Source organism: Rhinolophus sinicus, chromosome 14 (genome assembly GCF_057876585.1).
Source record: "Rhinolophus sinicus isolate RSI-liver-muscle chromosome 14, RSI-T2T, whole genome shotgun sequence".
In the NCBI taxonomy this organism is placed as follows: domain Eukaryota; kingdom Metazoa; phylum Chordata; class Mammalia; order Chiroptera; family Rhinolophidae; genus Rhinolophus; species Rhinolophus sinicus.
The window spans coordinates 8,775,488-8,793,886 of record NC_142514.1 but is presented as its reverse complement, the minus strand read 5'-3'; the positions used below and the strand labels follow the sequence as shown (position 1 = coordinate 8,793,886).

The window sequence follows — 18,399 nt, the reverse complement described above, 5'->3', positions numbered from 1 at the left end:
GGCACCTCTTCCAGTACCTTCCTGACTGTGTACTCAATGCCTGGGGTTTCTCCCTGTGTGGCCATGAAAAATCTGTCTCTCTTAGCTCTTAATTTGTGGTGAAGGAGAGAGTGTCGGGACCCGGCGCATCTAGGGACCCTCTGTGACATTGAGTGACCTTGCAGACAACAGACCCTGCGTGTGGACAGGCCTGAGTAGCCACAGGCTCTGCAAGGAGAATTCTGCTCGGGTGTCGCAGACACAGAGGATCAATTGAAATCCAGGGTTGATTTGCTGCCAGCCCTGCCCTCCTTTCTGCTGGGATCTTGGGTGAGGAATATAAATAGTTCAACGGGGGATTAGAGAGGCAGCAGGGTACAGCCCCTGCCCTAGAAAAGAAATTAAATATGTTTGAAAAAAGATCAAGAAATGAAAAAGAGAAAAACAAAAACAAGGAACACCTTTGGATCTCCTTGGCAGACCTAACCTCAAATCCTGTTTCCCCCGTGCTATATGGAAATGGAAGACAGTAGGCAGCTTACGTCTCTGAAAAGAGTTCATCAAGTTTGGGGTAAACATTGTTTTTTAAAAGATAACAGCTGGAACTTCCAAAACAGAGGGAGTGTGGGGACAGAGCCAGGAGAGCAGTTTCCAGGCTCTCGACCTCACGTGGAAAGGTGCTGGCTCTGGTAATAGATGGCCATCAGCTGTAACTAGTTGGCCATCAGCTGTAACCAGTTAGCCATTAGCCACTGATATAACTGCCGTGGCTACGCTAGGGTTGTTGGTTGGTTGGCAGAGAAGCGGACGGCAGATTGCAGATCGTGTGGCTCCTGCTTCCTGTGTCTCCAACCCAGCCGCCAGCGAGACTATAGTGGTATGAACCTCCTATCCACGGCTCCATTGGTGTTCCTTTTTGGCCTCACCATGTCCTGCGTTCTTATGCGGGGACCAGAGACCCTGCATGACAGGGGATATCTATCAATCGATCGATCGATCGATCTATTGGTAATGGCACCTCCTGAGTCCAGGCCCACCTGGGCAAAGATGCCCTTACCTTGATCTGAAATTCCATCTTTTGGGGGCCACATAGCTCCCCCTGCCAGGAAGCCTCTTCTGTTGCTGGGACTTGGGCATTGGCTGGGCTATACTTTTAGAGTCCATTGTTGCAGGGGTCCCAGACTGCCCGGTTCTGGCCATCTCTGCCTGTGGTGAGTTGGAGCCATCTCCGGTTTTCTTGCTCAAGAAACCCCTGCTTCCGCAACTTGGTGTGTTCCATATCCTGGTTCCTGAGGCTGGGAAAGAACAGTGGCTTCCTTTGGCCAGGTCCAGGCTGCCATCCTTCTGATTGATTGGACTTTCTGACCACATGCTGACACTCCCTCCTGGCACGGGTTCCTTTGGTCATTTGTCAGCCTCTCATCTTCTCTGTGGCTGACTGGCACTGGGTAGCATCACAGGGGCATCTCCATGACAACGACATCTCCCCTCCCATCCATCTTAGGAAAATGACCCTGTGAATGTGTCCTATGAAAGGCTTATGTTTCAGACTGGTTACAATCAGAGATTTTTAGAATGGGAAAGTGTTTTGATTGCTACTAATTTATTTTCCCCACCAATTTGCTGGTGTGAATATTACCTTGCTAACATCTTTCCTTCTGGGATTCGGGACACCAGGCACCTCTTCCAGTACCTTCCTGACTGTGTGCACAAAGAGGTGACGTGACCGCAGTAAAATTGTAGCGCTGGTTAATGGCAAAGCAGGATTAGAACCCTCTGGTGTCACTTACGATTGGTTTTGGCTAAACGTAACAATAGACAAGCAAACAACAACAAAGCCAGGTAACAGTAACATGAACAAGAGAGCAGCTTATTTCTCTCTCAGATTAGGAGGTCAGTCGAGGACTTTCTGGCTGCTCCATAATTCTAGGAACCCAAGGTTCCTTCTCACTGTGGCTCTGCCGTCAGTAGCATCATGATGCAAGACGTCTGCTTGAGCTCCAGCCATCACTTCCGCATCCTAGCACGCAAGAAGGGGGAACAGAGGGGAATGACGCTGCCATCTCTTTTAAGGGGACTTCCTAGAAGTTCCACTCAACACTTCTGCTTATTATTGGTTTGAGCTTGGTTACTAGGCCATAACTATTTTAAGGGAATCTGGGAAATGAAGTTATTTAGCTGAAAGGGTGGGGGCAGTGGCATGTGACCAGATAAAATGTTGTTGCTACATTATTCACTAGGGAAGGCATGGACGAAGGGTATTGAGAGGCAACTAGAAATCTCATATGTGTGAGTTATATATGTATATCTGGAAAGTTCTCCCCCATCCTTAATCTCAGATGTGAGCTGGGACTGGGGCTCTGAGCCAGGAATGCATATGTTCAGTTCACCTATATTTTCTAATTTGCCTGCTCGCTAAAATTTATTTGCAACCCCAAAATCAATAGTCACAACACTTTGTAGTCACTCACAGACATGCCTGTGCTCAGAGTGCAAGATTAGAGTCTCCAGACGGGCACGGTCCCCGCGGACGTCACCCAAGGGGCTGCTCTGCCCTCCTGGTTTGGCTCTCATGCAGCAAACAACCTTTGCACTGTCTGTGTAGCGCTACGTTTTCTGTATTTTTGCACATTTGGTTGGTGATTTTGCTGTCTACAATGGCTCCCAAGGGTAGCGTGAACGGCTGTGTAGTGTTCCTCCGCATAAGAGGGCCGTGATGTAACTTATGGAGAAAATGCACGTGTTAGATAAGCTTCGTTCAGGCTTGACTTACGGTGCTGTAGGCTGTGAGTTTGATGTTATAAACCATTATCACAATATGTATCAAAGGAGATGTCTTTAAGCAGAAACATACATAAAACAAAGTTAGGCATTGATCAGTTGACAAAAATGTTGTGACCAGAGGCTCAAGGAACCCAACCCTGTATTTCACCTGGGGGCAATGTTCAGTATTCGCTAATTCAGCATTTCTGTGACTTTATGGAACATAATTACTGTGAATAACAAGAACTGACTACACACGCACACACACACACACACACACACACACACACACACACACCTGTCATACAATTGTCCCAACACTCCTGAAAAAGAGGGCACCATTAAGCTCATTTGATAGAAGGGAAAACCAGCTCAGAGAGGTTAGGTGGCTCCCCCAACATTGCACAGCCAGCAAGTGGGCTAGAACTCAGGTCTGGCCAACCCAAGTTCTCCCTCTTGCCCCCACCCAAACTGAAGAGAGAGAGAGAGTTAGGGTAAATTCAGAAACCAGGATGGAGGTGGCACGGTAGAGAATTTATGTGCAGAGGGGTCAAGCTTCCAGCTCTGCTGAGCAGAGGAGCCCAGAAGCCCCTCTCCTACCCTCTCTGATCCCACCCTCTGCTGAGGGCCCTCAGGGTAAGTGAGCGGGGCTGCCCGGGGCTGAGCTGTTGGAGCAGGCAGTTGGCAAGGGGGTGGCTCCCCTACAGGCAGACAGGCAGACAGTTATATATAACTGAGGATTGATTGCTGCTATCTCCCCTCCCTGTATCAGCCACACAGAGGACTGCAGTCCTTCACCTTTACCCAAAGCCCGCAGCTGGCAGCCTCCCCCACCCCTCGGCCCCAGGAGTTGACCAGTGAGTCCCTTCACTAGCAAGCAGTCCCCAGTGAAAAGAACAGAAGGACAAGGAAAAGATAAAGACAGCAGACAACAAATGCAGGAGCTTATGTTGTTTTGTTTGGAAAAGAAGACTTAGAGGAAACATTGAAATAAAAGCAAAATTACAGCAGCTGTGGGACGCTCAGAGCCCAAGTAGAAAATGATGGCTCTAAGTGATTCTAAGTATCTCTAATCCTTGGAATGTCATCTCCCACATGGAATGGGCCCCCTGCCCATTGGATTCTCCAAGGGGCTTGGCCGTCAGTGATTGGCCATGTGGTAGGGTCCCTGCTGGGGCACCACTAGCACCACCTTGCAAGGCAGCCCATTCCATTGGGGCCCACTCTAATTGGTAGAAATCACCATGGGGGGCGGGGTCACAGACTGGGTATTCACATCCCTCAGAGCCCCTCTAACCCTGGATCCTTCATCTTTACCCAAACTGGAGACAGTGTGTGTCTATGTGTGTATAGTCAGTTCTTGTTATTCACAGTAGTTATGTTCCATCAAGTCACAGAAAAACTGAATTAGTGAACAGGATCGCAGTAAAATGGCTATAAGGATACGTCCTGGTTGACACTGGCCTTGGAGAAGATGAAAAGAATCATGGTAATAACTATCTTTTGAGTTCCTACCATGTGTCAGGTACTTTGTATATGTTCTCCAAATCCCCATGGCAGACAGATCACATCATCCCTCTTTTTCCTGGGGGCATATTGATGCTCAGATCGGAAGCCATGTGCCCGGCGAGATAGGCAAGTCAGTGGCCATATCTGTCCCATTATACCACCGCCATCCCTCCAACACCCAGAACCACCGGGAGCCGATAGCTCTGGATGGGATGAGCAGGAAGGCATAATTCCTCAGTAACAGCGATTGTTAGAAACAGTTCCTCAGGTTTCCTGGGCTGAAAGAGGACCGTGGCATCTCTACCAAAGATTTCCAACTGTATCTATTTTCAGAAAAAAAAAAAAAAAAGAAAGAAAAAAAAATATATATATATATATATATATATTAGGTTGGTGCAAAAGTAATTGCGGTTTTTGCAATTATTTTTAACCTTTTAAACCACAATTACTTTTGCACCAACCTAATACATACTTTAAAAATCTTCAACTAGGACCTGATGGACAATCCTTCATGCAAGTAGGACATCAAGAAGCCCAACAGTATGGGACGCCTCCTGTGATCGGCCACTTGGGGGAAATCTGAGAGGGCACCTCATGCTCTTCAGTAAAGTCCAGGGAAGGGAGCAGAAAACCCAAAGTGGCACTGCCTCCATCCAAGGAAACCCGGGGGGAATGAATGAATGAGTGAATGAATGAATGATGTGATCAGCCCAGGCCTCTCCTGAAACCCATGTCACGACAAGAGTAAGGCTGACCAAAACCTTCCAGCCCCTGGCCCCACACTGGGGAGCTCCATAAAGAATTGCTGACTTGAAAGCCCATGAGTCATCACATGTTTGACCACTTACTAGGGTTGATGGGAGAGACCCCGGCGGTGGGGGGAGGCCACGTTCTCCCCACTCCTCAGGTGTCCTGGAGGAGGGCACTGGCTCTCCACACACGTTAGCTTTCCACACTCGTGGTTCCCACTTTCTCCCTTTCTCCCTCCCCTCCACTCCTTCTCTTCCTGTACTTCCTCCTCTGTCACCTCCATCCCATCCTCAAAGCCTGAAGCTCAACCTGGGAGGGTCATTTCAGGTGTGGGTGGGGGACTTAGAAAACCTGTTTGGCCACAGTCCAAACCACTGTCTCTGGTCTTAGCGTAACTAAAACAAGGTCGACATCCAGACGTACACTCTCCTAACTCCTGCATCTTCTCTCGGTTCTGAATACGGAGACAAGGAAAAGAGGAATGACCAGTGATTACCTCCCCTGTTTCAACAATGACAATATGTATTGAGTGCCTACATGGGCCAGACACGGGGTCACTCCTGGGTCAACACTGATGAATAAAATGGGTGAGGTCTTATGCCCTCCCGGAGCTGGGTATCTATTAGGTTGGTACAAAAGTAATTGCGGTTTTTGCCCTTATTTTTAACCTTTAAACCGCAATTACTTTTGCACCAACCTAATAGAAGAAACAAGAATGCACACCATTACAAATTGCGGTATGTTTGTTCTGTGGCGGAAACCAGCAGAGTGATGGGGAACAGTGGATGTGGTCAGGGAAAGCTTCTCTGAGGAGCTGATATAAAAGCTGAAACCTGGAGGAGAAGAAGCCGGTCTAGTAAAAAGTGATGGGGGTGGGGCTGGGGTAGGGAGAGCATTACCTGCTTGTCTCCTTCCACCCCTAGAGCCAGGGTTATGCAGCCAATTGCAACGCCTGCACTAACTCCCACTCTAGCCTCCTGCAGTGGAACGTTTCACCCCAAAGAAAAAAGGCCACCTCCGTCTTGTTTGGAGGCGAGTTAATGTCCCTTGCAATGTGCCGCTGCAGAAGGTGACAGCTCTTTGATTTATCTCTTGCTGACAATCCTGCCAGTTGAATGCTAGGCAGCACCTAAATAGGTCTGAGTGCATTTGACCAAGCCAGCCTATATGCATATTCACTCAGGAAGCAGAAGTGGCTCCGGGCAGAGAAGAAACTATTTGAGAGCAAAAAGAATTGTGGGGAAGCTGAAAGGGTTTGACCAAATCCATGTACAGAAGATGCGGGAGGGGGTAGGGGGCAAGCAGCCAGCTTAATTACCTTATTTATCACACTGACCAGATCCTCCTCAATACGGCTCCAGTGAATCACAACATGCAAAATCAATTTTGAGCTTCTCTGGAAAAAAAAAGAAAAAGAAAAACCACCATTAACTAGTTTTTTATAATGTCCTTGAACCTCCAGTGGGATCTAAATTAGGCAAAAGTCGTTGTTGTTTTTTCTTCAAAGCCTGGTTATATAGAGCACCAGACTGAAATTCTAGTGTCTACGGTTTTGATCTCTCTCTCTCTCTCTCTGTCTCTCTCTCTCTTAATGGGGGTGACATTGGTTAGTAAAATTGTATAGGTTTCAAGTGTACATTTCTCTGACCTTGGAAATAGCACTTACTGCCTCCAGGCTAACTTTTACCTTTTACTTCCCTAGAGGAACCGGCAGATAAAATCCCTTTTTATCTCATCTCTTTCCCTTCTTGCTCAGTGTCTCTGATTCACTTCTTTGTCCTAAACAGAGACAAATCTCCCCCAAACATCAAGCATTCAAGCCAGACAAGGTGAATACATAGGTGATGCTCTGTCCTAACCAAAGGATTAAAAATAATGCACGTCTGCCTCGCTTAAGACCAAAGGGACAAAAGGGAGCAAATCTTCATAACGTCCTGTTCTTTTGTTGTCATTTCTTCTTGCTGAGGAATAAGGGGTCTCACGAGGACGAACTCCGACAGGAAGAAGCCATCATTACAATGAACCGGAGTCTGCACTGTCTTCCTCCAGGGACCAAGGCGGGATTTGAATTTTCAAGGAGGTTGAGTCCTCTGTCTGTAACCACATCAAAGTGGGTCACGGACCTGCTCTAACAGATTTCACTGTCAAATAGGAAGCTGGCGCCAGTCCCAGCCCATGATGGAAAGTTAATGGAATGTTTCTCATCCAGGGCCTTTGGAGTGGCATTGTGGAGATGTTGGGGACATAAAGGCAAGCCAGTGTTAAGTGGAAGAAAAAAAATGCCACGTTTTGACAGCGAGTTAACTCTCAGACAACCTCTCCCCTTGCCCCATCCTGAATATGTATGTGTTTAAAGAGCAATTGAGTGATAAGCGATCTCATCCAGTACATTTGGGGGTGGGAGGGAGGGTTCTTAAAGTGTCCTCTTGAAACCCTGTCTCCCGTTTGCACTTCGCAGCTTTCTCCAAGGGTCTGAGAGCTCCGGCCCTGAATTCCTGGAGCAACCTTCGCTGTTGTCATTGTTGTCATAGCCTTTTGTCCTGACAACCTGGTGTACATCTCTCGGTCACTCGGCAGTGACCACAGACCCATCCCTTCAGCCAGAAACAGATTGGACGAGGTGTAGAGGACTCAAGAGCTGCTCTACTGGGCACGCCCATCTCCAACTGCTGTGAGTGGTGATGGCTAATGACTCCCAGCTCCTGCTTCTTCTAGAGAATCACGTCCCTCTCTCCCACCCCGCAGAAGTGAAGGCCCCTTGTCAGCCCTGCCCCAGGCATCCCACAAAAGCAGCCCCCCTGGCCTCCAGGTGGGACCCACACTGTGGTACACTCCACGCTCCAGAGCTCCCCGTGGGGACAGGCTGAAACCAGCTGCAACTGGTTATTACTTATCCTGATATACTGATTTCAAAACATGCTATCCTATGGAGTCTTCTTTGACAGGGAGAGACAGAAGGTGTCATGGGAATAAAGTCAATCTCTCATTGATATGCCCTAGCCCCTCAAAAAGGGTATGGTTTTCATGCGATATAGAAATATACTTTTTAATGTTATATGCCCATATGAGTTTAGTTAATTTTGCTAAAAAGAACCCAAATATCTTTCCTGGCCACAGAAAGTTTAATTTGCGAAGGATTGCCAGCCACCAGGATGAGAGGCATGAGTTATTGGTAAGACCCAGAGGCCGTGGCTGGTCTGCAGTGTGGGCGACCCCTTCCAGACGTGGGGGCCCTGCCTTGTGCAGTGAAGCCCTTTCCTCACAGCCAAAGGCCAGGAACTGAGACTTATGGATGCACCTGGAGGAGAGACATGCTCACGCTCAAGGTTCTGGCCTGAGTCAGCAGTGAGAGCCCCCACCAAGAGCCCTTCACGCCAACGGCTCATTAGCCATGTAGTGGAATATATATTCCAGTTGTGTATATTAACCCACGGAGCAGCCATGGAAATCAGGAGGCAAGATGCCCGGAGAACTGGAGGGAATGATAAAAATGGTGCTGTGAACCCCTGGGGCCGAACCTCAACCCAGCAGTTAGAGATAGATCCTGACAACTCAACGACATTTTTTCTTTAGTAACTGGAGAGTTCTGAGATGCAAGTTGGGGAAGCAGGTTAATATATCATGGAGGACCCCAGATGGTTGCCACTGAAGTTTCCTTTATTTGTGACATTGCTTTACAACCATCACCTCAGGGTAACTCCCACCCGTGTCTCTCAAGCCCAGATCCCCTTCCGGCAACTCAGACTCATGTTTCGGACTCTCTAGGACACTTGTCCCCTAAGGTCCCATTAACTTCTCTAGTCAGCATTTCCCCCTGCAATCCTGAGCCCCAGCTGGATCACCTTCCTTCTCCCATTTGCACCGAGCACATGTCTGAAACCATGGGCGTGTTCCCTTTATAATGCACCTCGGTCCTAGGTTTCAGTTTCCAAGTGCCCAGAAGAAAGCTTTTGCTAAATGCACCTCACTAAGCAGAGCAAGAGCAGGGGCATAGAATGGGCTCCGTGTCATAGAATGTCGTGTTGCCATAGTGAGGACAGGGGCTGGTGCTAAGCCAGATGGTCCTGGGCCGTCCCAAGTCCCTCAGAATCTCTATCAGCTCAGCCCGAATCTGGGCAAACCTCCTCCTCTCGAGAGCACCCTCGGAGCTGTAACTCTCCAGAGGGGCGGGGTACAGCTCTAGCCTTAAGCTGCATAGCCCGGCCATGTGACACAGCAGCTTCTCCACCGTGGCCATGGAGAGGGGGTTCCCGGAGATTCTGAAGGTCCTGAGCTGGCGGCAGCGGCTCAGGACAGGCAGGATGCCCTCGACTTGGGAGTCCACGATCCCACAATAAACTAAGCCCAGGTCCTGGAGGGTGGATGCAACTTTCTCCAGCAGCGCTCGGAGGGGCTTGGGACTGAAATCGGCCAGGGTGACACCACTCAGATCCAGGCCCTTTAGCTGACTGAGGTTTGGGGACTGGGCCAGATGCTTCAAGTCTGATTCCATAAGCGGGCAGTTAGTTATTGAGAGGGTCTCCAAGGGCGTCTGCAGGCAGCTGGGGAGAGACGGAGCAGTTAATTCTGGGGGACAGGAGTAGCGGGGAAAGGGGGGCCTCAAGGTGGGAGAGGACCGAGTCGACCAAGCCCAGGGTCCTTCTGACCATCTGATGAAGGCCACCACCCAGGGCGCCCGGTCTCATGTTAGCCTGAGTCTTTTCAACTCGCCCAAGCTCCCTTTCCTCACCGGTCAAGCAGAGCACTCCACTTACTTATGAGGATGAATGGACATAATGGAATGCCCTGGAATATGCTCAGGAGAGCCTGGCTCCGTGGGCATCACTGAGTTTCAATGTTGGGAGCCAAGGCCAAAATGCTCTCAACTCAGACAGGCTTCCTTCTTCCTTCCTGCTTGAACCCCAGGCACCCAGATCTCTGGGCCACTTGAGGCTAGTTCTTCTGATGTATGACATCAACTGGGGTGTCCGTTACTGCAAACCACTTGTCACTTTTTATAATCCTTTTCACCCCTGCTCCTTTATCTCCAGAATCATGCATTTCTCCTGTATTAACTACCTCACCTGGAGCGCAAAGCAACCTTTTACAGATGGGGAATTGGAAACAGGCTCATGCGCATTCATGCAACTAGTGGGCAGAGCTTATCTTTGGAAACACTGAAGTCTGATGTGGCTTTCCCTCCTCACTCACCCCTTATCCTAAGTCATCTTAATTTGGACATCGCTTCCTAGGGAAGCGTTCGCTAGGTCTGAACCCCCACTGTATAGCTTCCTAGTACGGTGTCTCTTTCCAGAAGCTCTATCCCCGTTTGTCCCTCCACCTTTCTTTTGGGTGGTTCCATGAGACCACACTTGAGGCTAGAGCAGCAAACAAGGCAATGCTCTCGACACTCTAGGGTGTGCGTTCACTGTTACACTGCTCACCTGACCATCTGGTGCAGCCGCCCTTTGAGGAAGGAGGGAGATTCCATACAGAGCCTCCGGAGGTGGTGCAGCCGAAGGAACTGAGAGGTGAATTGGGAGACATGCCGCTCCTTCTCCTCCTCTTCGGAGGCCGGCACGTGGATGTGGGAGAGAAAGAGTGTGTGCACGTTCCTCATCTGACCCAGGTAAGGAGCAAGCACCCCCAGGGTGGACAGGTTCCAGGTGCAATTCACTTCCACCTCCTGGATGCAGTCCAGCCGCACCATAGCCAGGACCTTCTTAATACTCTCGATGGGCACCGCAAAAATCTTGAGCGTCTTACAGCACAGGCGGAGTGATCCTGCTCTCCGCTTGGCCCACCGGATGAGGTAGGTGAAGAAGTGATTCTGGATCCTATTGCTGAAGCTCAGGTCGATGAACACCTCCAAGGGGGCCAAGCGCTTCCTCGTCCTGGAACTGGCCTCAGCCACCGGTCCCACCGGGGAGCTCACCTGGGCCCCGGCTCCAGACCACATGCTCCAGAAGTTCTGACCGGTATTCCGTAAATCCAGCACCTGCAGTTTCCACCTCCTGTGGGGGGAAGCAGGACATTGGCTAAAATGCTTTAAGGTCAACAGAAAGAGCTCAGCAGCATGAAACCAAGCATCTCAGAGTTTAGGCAGCAATGGGACTTCCCCTCTGAGCTTACACTTCACATCCCGACATCAGTGTCTCCCATGCCCTCTTCTTTCCTCTGTGCCTTTCTCCATCTCCTTCCTCTTCCATCCTTCCTGGTCTCTACTTCTAGTACCTTTAAGTACCGTCGGGAGGAGGTAAGGGCCTGTCCTTTCAGGTGCCCCAGCCTCTTAAGAGTCCTCCACTTTCCAACGTGGACTCAGCAACGGCCAAAGCCTCTCTGAGCTTTGCTGGCACCATCAGAGAACTCTGCTCCACCCTTTGGCCCTCCACACTCCCTGATCCCAGCCGTGTTCCGAGCTGCACAGGACTCTTCCAGGCTACCTGGATCTGCCTTACCTGGGGCGAACCTTCTGGGCAAGCAGGATGTCAAGCCCATCCAACGTAGCTTGTAAGGTCTTGTGCTGAGGCATTTGCATCAGGCCCCCCAGAGGGAGGCGGGTGAAGGGCCAGGCGTGCACCATCGCCATCAGGGACTTTCTGTGTCTTCCGCAGAACGCCTCCATGAACAGTGGCGGGAAGAGCTCAGTGGGCAGATACTCCAGAGATGCGATGGCCAAGGCCTCGTCCCTCAGCAGGCTCTTTCCCGCCAGTTCCAGGAGTCTGGGTGGCATCAGGATGCTCGTCTTTGAATCTTCCCCAAAGGGAATCCTGTGGAAGCATCAAGGGAACACAGCGTCTTTTTCAGGCCAACCGTGAGCGTGCCCATCGTCTGACCCCCCCACCCTTCAGAGGAACCAACTCAGGGCGAAAGTCACTGCTCTGGCAAGGATGGAAGAGCCTCAGTTTACCCAGTTGCATTCTGAGCTCGGTGGCCACAGAGTCATAGCTCTGCCCCTACCGGCCCCAGGACAGGCATCTCAGAAGTACCCCCTGCTTTAATTCCAGTCCCACTGGGAAGTGGGTACCAAGGAGACAAAGCTGACCCCCACCCTTGTGGGGGGACCATCACTCATGTGGTCCAACACAGCCTACACCCTCAGTTCCCAGTTAACCTGGCTGGGAAAGATTGAGGTGATGCTCCTAAAATGGATGCCATTCATCTTTTAAAAATTTAAATGACAAACTGTAAAAAAGTTGTGTAACAAAGCTTAAAGGTAAAAAAAAAACCCTGACACGTACATTTCTGTGTGTTATCTCTTTACATCTATTAGAAGGAGTTCAGGGGAACAAATAGTTCACATTCAGTATAGACTCTACTCTTTACAATCATATGGAATGTTCCGAAGCTTTCAGCTAGAAAAGAAGGCCTAACTAGTAAAATCACAAAACCACCCAGTATGTGAGCTATAATCTAAGTGCACAGACTAAATACTTGAAGTGTCAAGAAATAAAACGCCAGTTCGATGTTTTTCATTAGAAAAAAAAATCAGCTCAGTGAAGACATTTAAAAATGACAAAACAAAGCACAAGTCAAAATGTTTGGGATTAAGGCAAAACTACACTTAAGAGGCAAAACCAAGCCTTAAATCTGTTCACCTGAAAATAAAGAGGAATGCTCCCCTTGCCATCTTGGGCTGCAGGTCGCTATGCTGCCTAAGGTAAGGTGGGGGTGTCCTTAGCTGAAGTTGGAAACTTACCTGCCCTGAGGTGGTTGACTGGGTGCTCAGTCCTCAGACCTGGAAGGGAACCAAGGCAGTGACTCCAGAGCTAAACTATTCTGTATCTCTTCTTTGGTGACAGGCTTTTATAGACCTTTCTAATCACATCTCCCATTTTCAACTACTAACCTCCAATCAGAAAGCAATAACCTGAGCAGATTCCTCAGTCTCCGTCCAGTTAATCCTAATGGGATCTTTGCCTTTCTCCCGATTAATTGATTGCATCAGACCTCTATTGAGGAAAGAGAAAGAATTAGGGAAGGGCACAGTTCAGGACTCGTTCATTGATTCAATCCCTAGACACTGATTGAGTTTTCCTGATAGTGAGACAGTCCTCTGCTCGGCGTGAGACGGGGAAGGGTGTAATCAGTTCCTGACTTTAGACAGAACAAACAAAACAAACCTGAAAGCCTCATTGCTGGGATATCTTTGGCCACATCAAAATCATCAGAAAGTTCCAGAGCTAAAACAACTTTGTGAAGACAGTGGTGTCATCCCCAAAGAAAAGAAAAGAAACGTGACCACCGGTCCAGCCCTCTCATTTTATAGGTGAAGCCACGTCATTATTAATTTATTTGATCGATCTGGCTGTATCTCAGGGTCATGTTGAACATTACTTCTTACTGTACAGACAGCATAAAAAAGAGCATAACATTTGGAGACCAAAGACCAAGCTTTGAACCTGGGCTTTGCACCAAGTTGCTGTTGACTGTGAACGAATTTCTTAGTTTCTTTGTTTTAATTCCTCATTTATAATCACAAAAGCTTCTGTCTTCTTAAAGTTGTTATGAAGTTTGACTGACACATTTTACATGTGTGCTGCCTAATACAATACCCACTGGCTATAAGTGGCTGCTGAGCCCTTGAAATGTGGCTACTCCAAATTAAGATGTGCTGTCAGTGAAAAAGACACTCTGGATTTTCAAGACTTAGTATGAAAAAACGTATATAAAATCTCGGGGATTATTTGTTTCTGTTGGCTACATGTTGAAATGGCAATATTTGGTAGTCACTGAATTAAATAAAATATATTATTTAGATTTAAAAGAAAAGAAAAGAAACGTCTCCGTGCATCAAGTTGTCACTTAGGTTTGATGTCAGGTAACATAGCAGATCATGAACCCATTCAGGGAGCAAGGGACAAGTGATTGAGGATGTCACTGGTCTTCCAGACTACAAGGCTTCTCTGAAGGAGGCCAGGTCAGAACCACAATGAGAAGTAGGGGTGAGAGCTGGGCAGGGCACAGAGCTGGGCCATTCAAATGGGACCCTGTGAATGACCCAAGATCGTGTGAAATATGGGGTTGTTTTTTTCTTGATGAGGAGGGAGATTGAAAGATTTTTCTCTGGGTGACTTTAGAAACTAAAAGGGGAGTGGCTGAATTGGAGATAGTGTCATCCATGAGGGCAGGGAGGGAGATCCTATCTTCTGTCCCTCCCAAGAGGAAAAGGGTGTCCCCTCCGGGAAAGATGAGATTTGCTCAGCAAATTGGCTGGAGAAGATTAAATCCAAGAATGTGAGCTGAGGGAGAGGCAGCCAGCCCTAAGAAGGCATACGTTTCCAAGCCTGAAAGGCACTGAGGGTGGACGCGGTGGGCTCTTGGAGATCTTGGAGCCAGGGAGAGAAATAAACGTGGGCCAATCACACATAGGCCTGTCATCGTCATGGTGACAGGTAGCAGCTGCTACCAGGAGACATTTATCTCAGAGTCAGGGTTCTTCCACAGGGGACACTTCCCAGACAGCAAGTAGCCTCAGCCATTTTCCAGGGCCCTTGAGAGCCTAACCATAATCCCACTGGCTCTTTTCCAAGTATATTTTGATAATTAATGTTTCCTCAAACAATTGTACCAATTGAGGTAACAACTGAGGCAAAGGCAATTTCCAAAAGCCCTTTCCTGCCCCTAAACTCGTTGGACACAGAGATTCTGCTCACAGACATGCCATTAGGCATAGAGACAAAACTGTTTTCTGTTCATATTAAGCACAGTGCCCAAATACCAACACGTTTCCCCACAAAATTCAGAAGTGACATTTGGAGTTGAAGGGTCTGCTATGGTCAGGGATGACACCCACCTGGGCTGGATCACGTGTGGATTTTGGGGAAGTTAGGGACACAAAGAAAGAGAAAATCTCCATCCACCCACAAAGATGTCCCCATGGCTTTCTCCCTCTCCTCGCAGCCCCCCCCCCCCATTCGGTGTGATGCTGAAACAATTCTTACATACCACTGGCTGCCAAGGCTAGGGTTCTTTGAAGGATGTTCTCTGTCTTGGTGTCTTTCCAGAAGATTCCTTTCTCCACATTTCTACCCTATATTTGTAAGTGGCCTTTGCATAAAACTAGGTTAATCATCTTCATTAATGGGCTGCAACAGAGTGAAATTAGTAACGATAATCATAAACACCTCTGTTTATTGAACACCCACTGGGTGAGCAATGGTGCAGGCACTTTTCATCTGCTCCCTCAAATGCCCTTCACAGAAAATCTAAAGTTCACTGCTATTTTCCCCATTTTTAGGCTGCTGGACCCAAGTCTTGGCTAGGGAGAGGAACCCGCCCACGTTCACGCAGCAAGTAATTGGTAGATTCCCTCAGGTGAGGGGCTCAGAAGGACCCCCAAGTTGTCAGACAACCATCATGTGACCATCAGTGGAATTAGGAAAATGGCAGAAATCCAAGCTAGAGATGTTTCTATGGGATCCCAGCTTCTATAAGATCCAAGGAGATAGGAGCGGTTAAGGTCTTCGAATGTTCTAGAAAGTTTAAAAGCCTAACACTCTCTTTTCTGCCCAGAGGCAACGGGACCCTCCTCTGTCCATCTCCACACAGAGACTGTTTGCTCAGGGGACACACTGGGGCATCTGAGGAGGGGGAAACACATCTGCATGGAGGTGTGTTCCTGACTAATTGCGGGGGCCCAGTAGGACTCCCAGGGTCCAATGAGAAGCCTGGATTTGGGACACATTTCTACCATGTCATGGTCACCTGTTCTCATGGACCTCGTTTGCTGCCCAGGTCAGAGCAGCCTCTGAGCCCGCCCATCGGGAGGATGTCCTGACCCCCTTTTCCAGTCAGAATCCCAGGAATGTCAGTTCAACTAAGACTCCAAAACATCTGCTCCCAGGTTCTTGCTCAGAGGTGTAGAATATTTCTGTGCCTCCAGTTCCCTCTCCTGACTGGGCAACCCTCTTTCTGCATCCCAGGAATGTCAGTTCACCTCTCCTGCCACCTGGAGCATACGGACCCTTCCAATGGAATCTGAAGAAATTCTCAAATTCTACTGAGGTGTTTTGGAGAATACAACTAACCACAAGGCATAGTGTTCTCCAGTTGCACTTCTGAATCCAAAGAGACACCCAGGAATGTCGAGGGCGCCCCCTCCTGGGTTGCTGAGGAGTCATGGATCTTCTGCTATTCCTAGAGGAGCCAGGCTAAGGAGAAGCTCTGGGGACCAGTCCCCAGGCATCAGCCCTCCCCTCTGTGGTTCTCTCAGCCCTGCTTTTGAGCAGACAAAGTTCTCCCGGGATGCAGGATATCTTTTTTCCCCCACCAAGTCATTTCTTCTGACCCTGAAATGTTTTGCCCTCTGCCTTTTTAAAAATCCAAGTCCCCGTGATGGCCCTCATTGCCCCTCTAGTATTCAACAGACTCTTTAGATCCACTAATATCTTGCCTACACAAGGGGCTGTCCTTTCTTCCTCACCAGTAAAGATGTGATGACAACATCGCTCTGGGTCCAAGCTCGAGGAACAAGCTTGTAGAGGTATAGAGGGTTGGAAGGAAACTGCTGACTCACTCCAGGCAGGATGGGGCCTTGGGGATTAAGGGAAGAAAGAGGGGCAAGAGCAGGGAATGGCCAGAGGAGCTGGTACAGGGCCCAGATGAAGGGGGAGGAGGGAAATGAGCAGACCAGGTCCCTTGTCTCTCACAGAGCTGTGACCTTTCAAGGCTGGGGACTTGTGTCTGAGACCACTGGGGGGCACTACAGACCTAGATTTGGGAGGTGTGAGTTCCCAAAGGGCTGGCTTTGTTTGCTGTGACCTACATGAATTTCCAGAGGCTGTCCCCCCACCCCCACCCCTGCTCCCACCCCACAGGCACAGAGTAAGGCCAGTGGAGAATCCAGGGAGAGAATAGTGAGCATCCATTCTGGATGCAAAGATAAGGGACAGGTTAGGAGGGAAGGGGAGGGCCGGGCCTTAGCATATAGACCTGGGAAAGGGATGCTCTGGATAATTTTGCCGTTCAGTCTCCTCACTCATCATGGCCTCATCAGACTGTGAGAATTGGGCTTTTCAGGAGGAAAAGAGGCCAAACCCCACAGTCAATCAGCCTGAGGGTCAATCCCACCTACTGATATGCCAATAGCAATCAAGGCTCAACTATCACAGGAAATTTGGCACTGTCTTGTCATCCAAATTACCCCGAATCTCCTACTGCAAGTCATAGGAAGGTGATGGTGGATGACAGTAAAACAAGGGCCCATCAGGTTGCCTGGCACTTTCCAGTGGAACAAAGTAGGAACACAGGGACAAGACAGTCTTATGGGAGCTCCCTTATAAGTTACTGGTTGCTTTTCTCTTGCTGCTTTTAGGATTCTCTCTTTGTCTTTAACCTTTGTCATTTTAATTATAATCTGTCTTGGTGTGGGCCTGTTTGGGTTCATACTGTTTGGGACTCTACACTTCCTGGACTTGTATGTCTCTTTCCTTCACCAGGTTAGGAAAGTTTTCAGTTATTATTTCTTCAAATATAGTCTCAATCCCTTGCTTGCTCTCTTCTCCTTCTGGTACTCCTATGATGAGAATGTTGTTATGCTTGATGTTGTCCCAGAGGTCTCTTAAACTATCCTCATTTTTTTGGACATTTTTTTCTTTTTGCTGTTCTGATTGGGTGTTTTCTTCTACCTTTTCTTCCAAATCACTGATTCAACCCTCTGCTTCATCTAGTCTGCTGGTGATTCCTTCTAGTGCATTCTTCATTTCAGTTATTATATGCTTCACTTCCGACTGGTTCTTTTTTATGGTTTCTATGTTCTTTTTTGTGCTTTTTATCTCTTTGTTGAAGTTCTCACTAAGTTTATTGAGCATCCTTATAACCATTGTTTTGAACTCTGTCTGGTAGGTTGCTTGCTTCCATTTCGTTTAGTTCTTTTTCTGGAGTTTTCTTCCGTTCTTTCATTTAGGACGCATTTCTTTGTTTCCTCTTTGTGGCTGCCTCTCTGTGTTTGTTTCTATGTATTAGGTAGATCTGCTATGTCTCCCATCTTGGTCAGGTGGCCTTATGTAGTAGGTGCCCTGTGGAGCCCTGGCACAGTCTCCCTGGTCACCTGCTCTTGGTGCTCCAGGTGTGTCCCTCATGTGGGTTGTGTGTACCCTCCTGTTATAGTTGAGCCTTGATTGCTATTGGCATATCAGTGGGTTGGATTGACCCTCAGGCTGATTGGCTGTGGGGTTTGGCCACGTCCACAGCTTACAGGCTGCTGTGCAGAGGGTGGGGGCTCACTTCACTGAGTGGGACTCACCACAGTGGGCTCTGGTGCCTGCTGAAACTGTCCTTTGTCTGTGCCACTTATGGGGCTTATTGGGTGGTGCTCTGCTGTGATCTGAAGCCAACCTCTGAGTATGTTGGTTCTGGGGCCTCTTGTGAGGGGCTCCGGTGCAGGCCTATGTCACTCACTGCCTGTGACCTGCCGGG

General features: G+C 48.7%; 1 protein-coding gene across 1 annotated transcript; it reads right to left on the bottom strand.

The window, feature by feature from the left end:
* Positions 1-8,968: 8,968 nt before the first annotated feature.
* Positions 8,969-11,716, bottom strand: LOC148755324 (PRAME family member 20-like). The gene is made up of 3 exons (XM_088791371.1): positions 11,439-11,716; positions 10,425-10,994; positions 8,969-9,542 (listed from the first exon to the last, which is right to left on the bottom strand). The coding sequence occupies exons 1-3, from the start codon at positions 11,711-11,713 to the stop codon at positions 8,969-8,971; spliced, it is 1,419 nt and encodes a 472-aa protein (XP_088647497.1). The 5' UTR covers positions 11,714-11,716.
* Between the last annotated feature and the right edge of the window lie 6,683 nt (positions 11,717-18,399).

Bases quoted from the DNA above. Each gene is read 5' to 3' on its own strand.
- LOC148755324 (XM_088791371.1), bottom strand. From the start codon at position 11,713: ATGCCACCCAGACTCCTGGAACTGGCGGGAAAGAGCCTGCTGAGGGAC. The intron at 10,995-11,438 runs GTAAGGCAGATC...TTCCCCCCACAG, and splicing joins GCCCAGAAGGTTCGCCCCAG to GAGGTGGAAACTGCAGGTGC. The intron at 9,543-10,424 runs GTGAGCAGTGTA...GTCTCTCCCCAG, and splicing joins CGGCTGCACCAGATGGTCAG to CTGCCTGCAGACGCCCTTGG.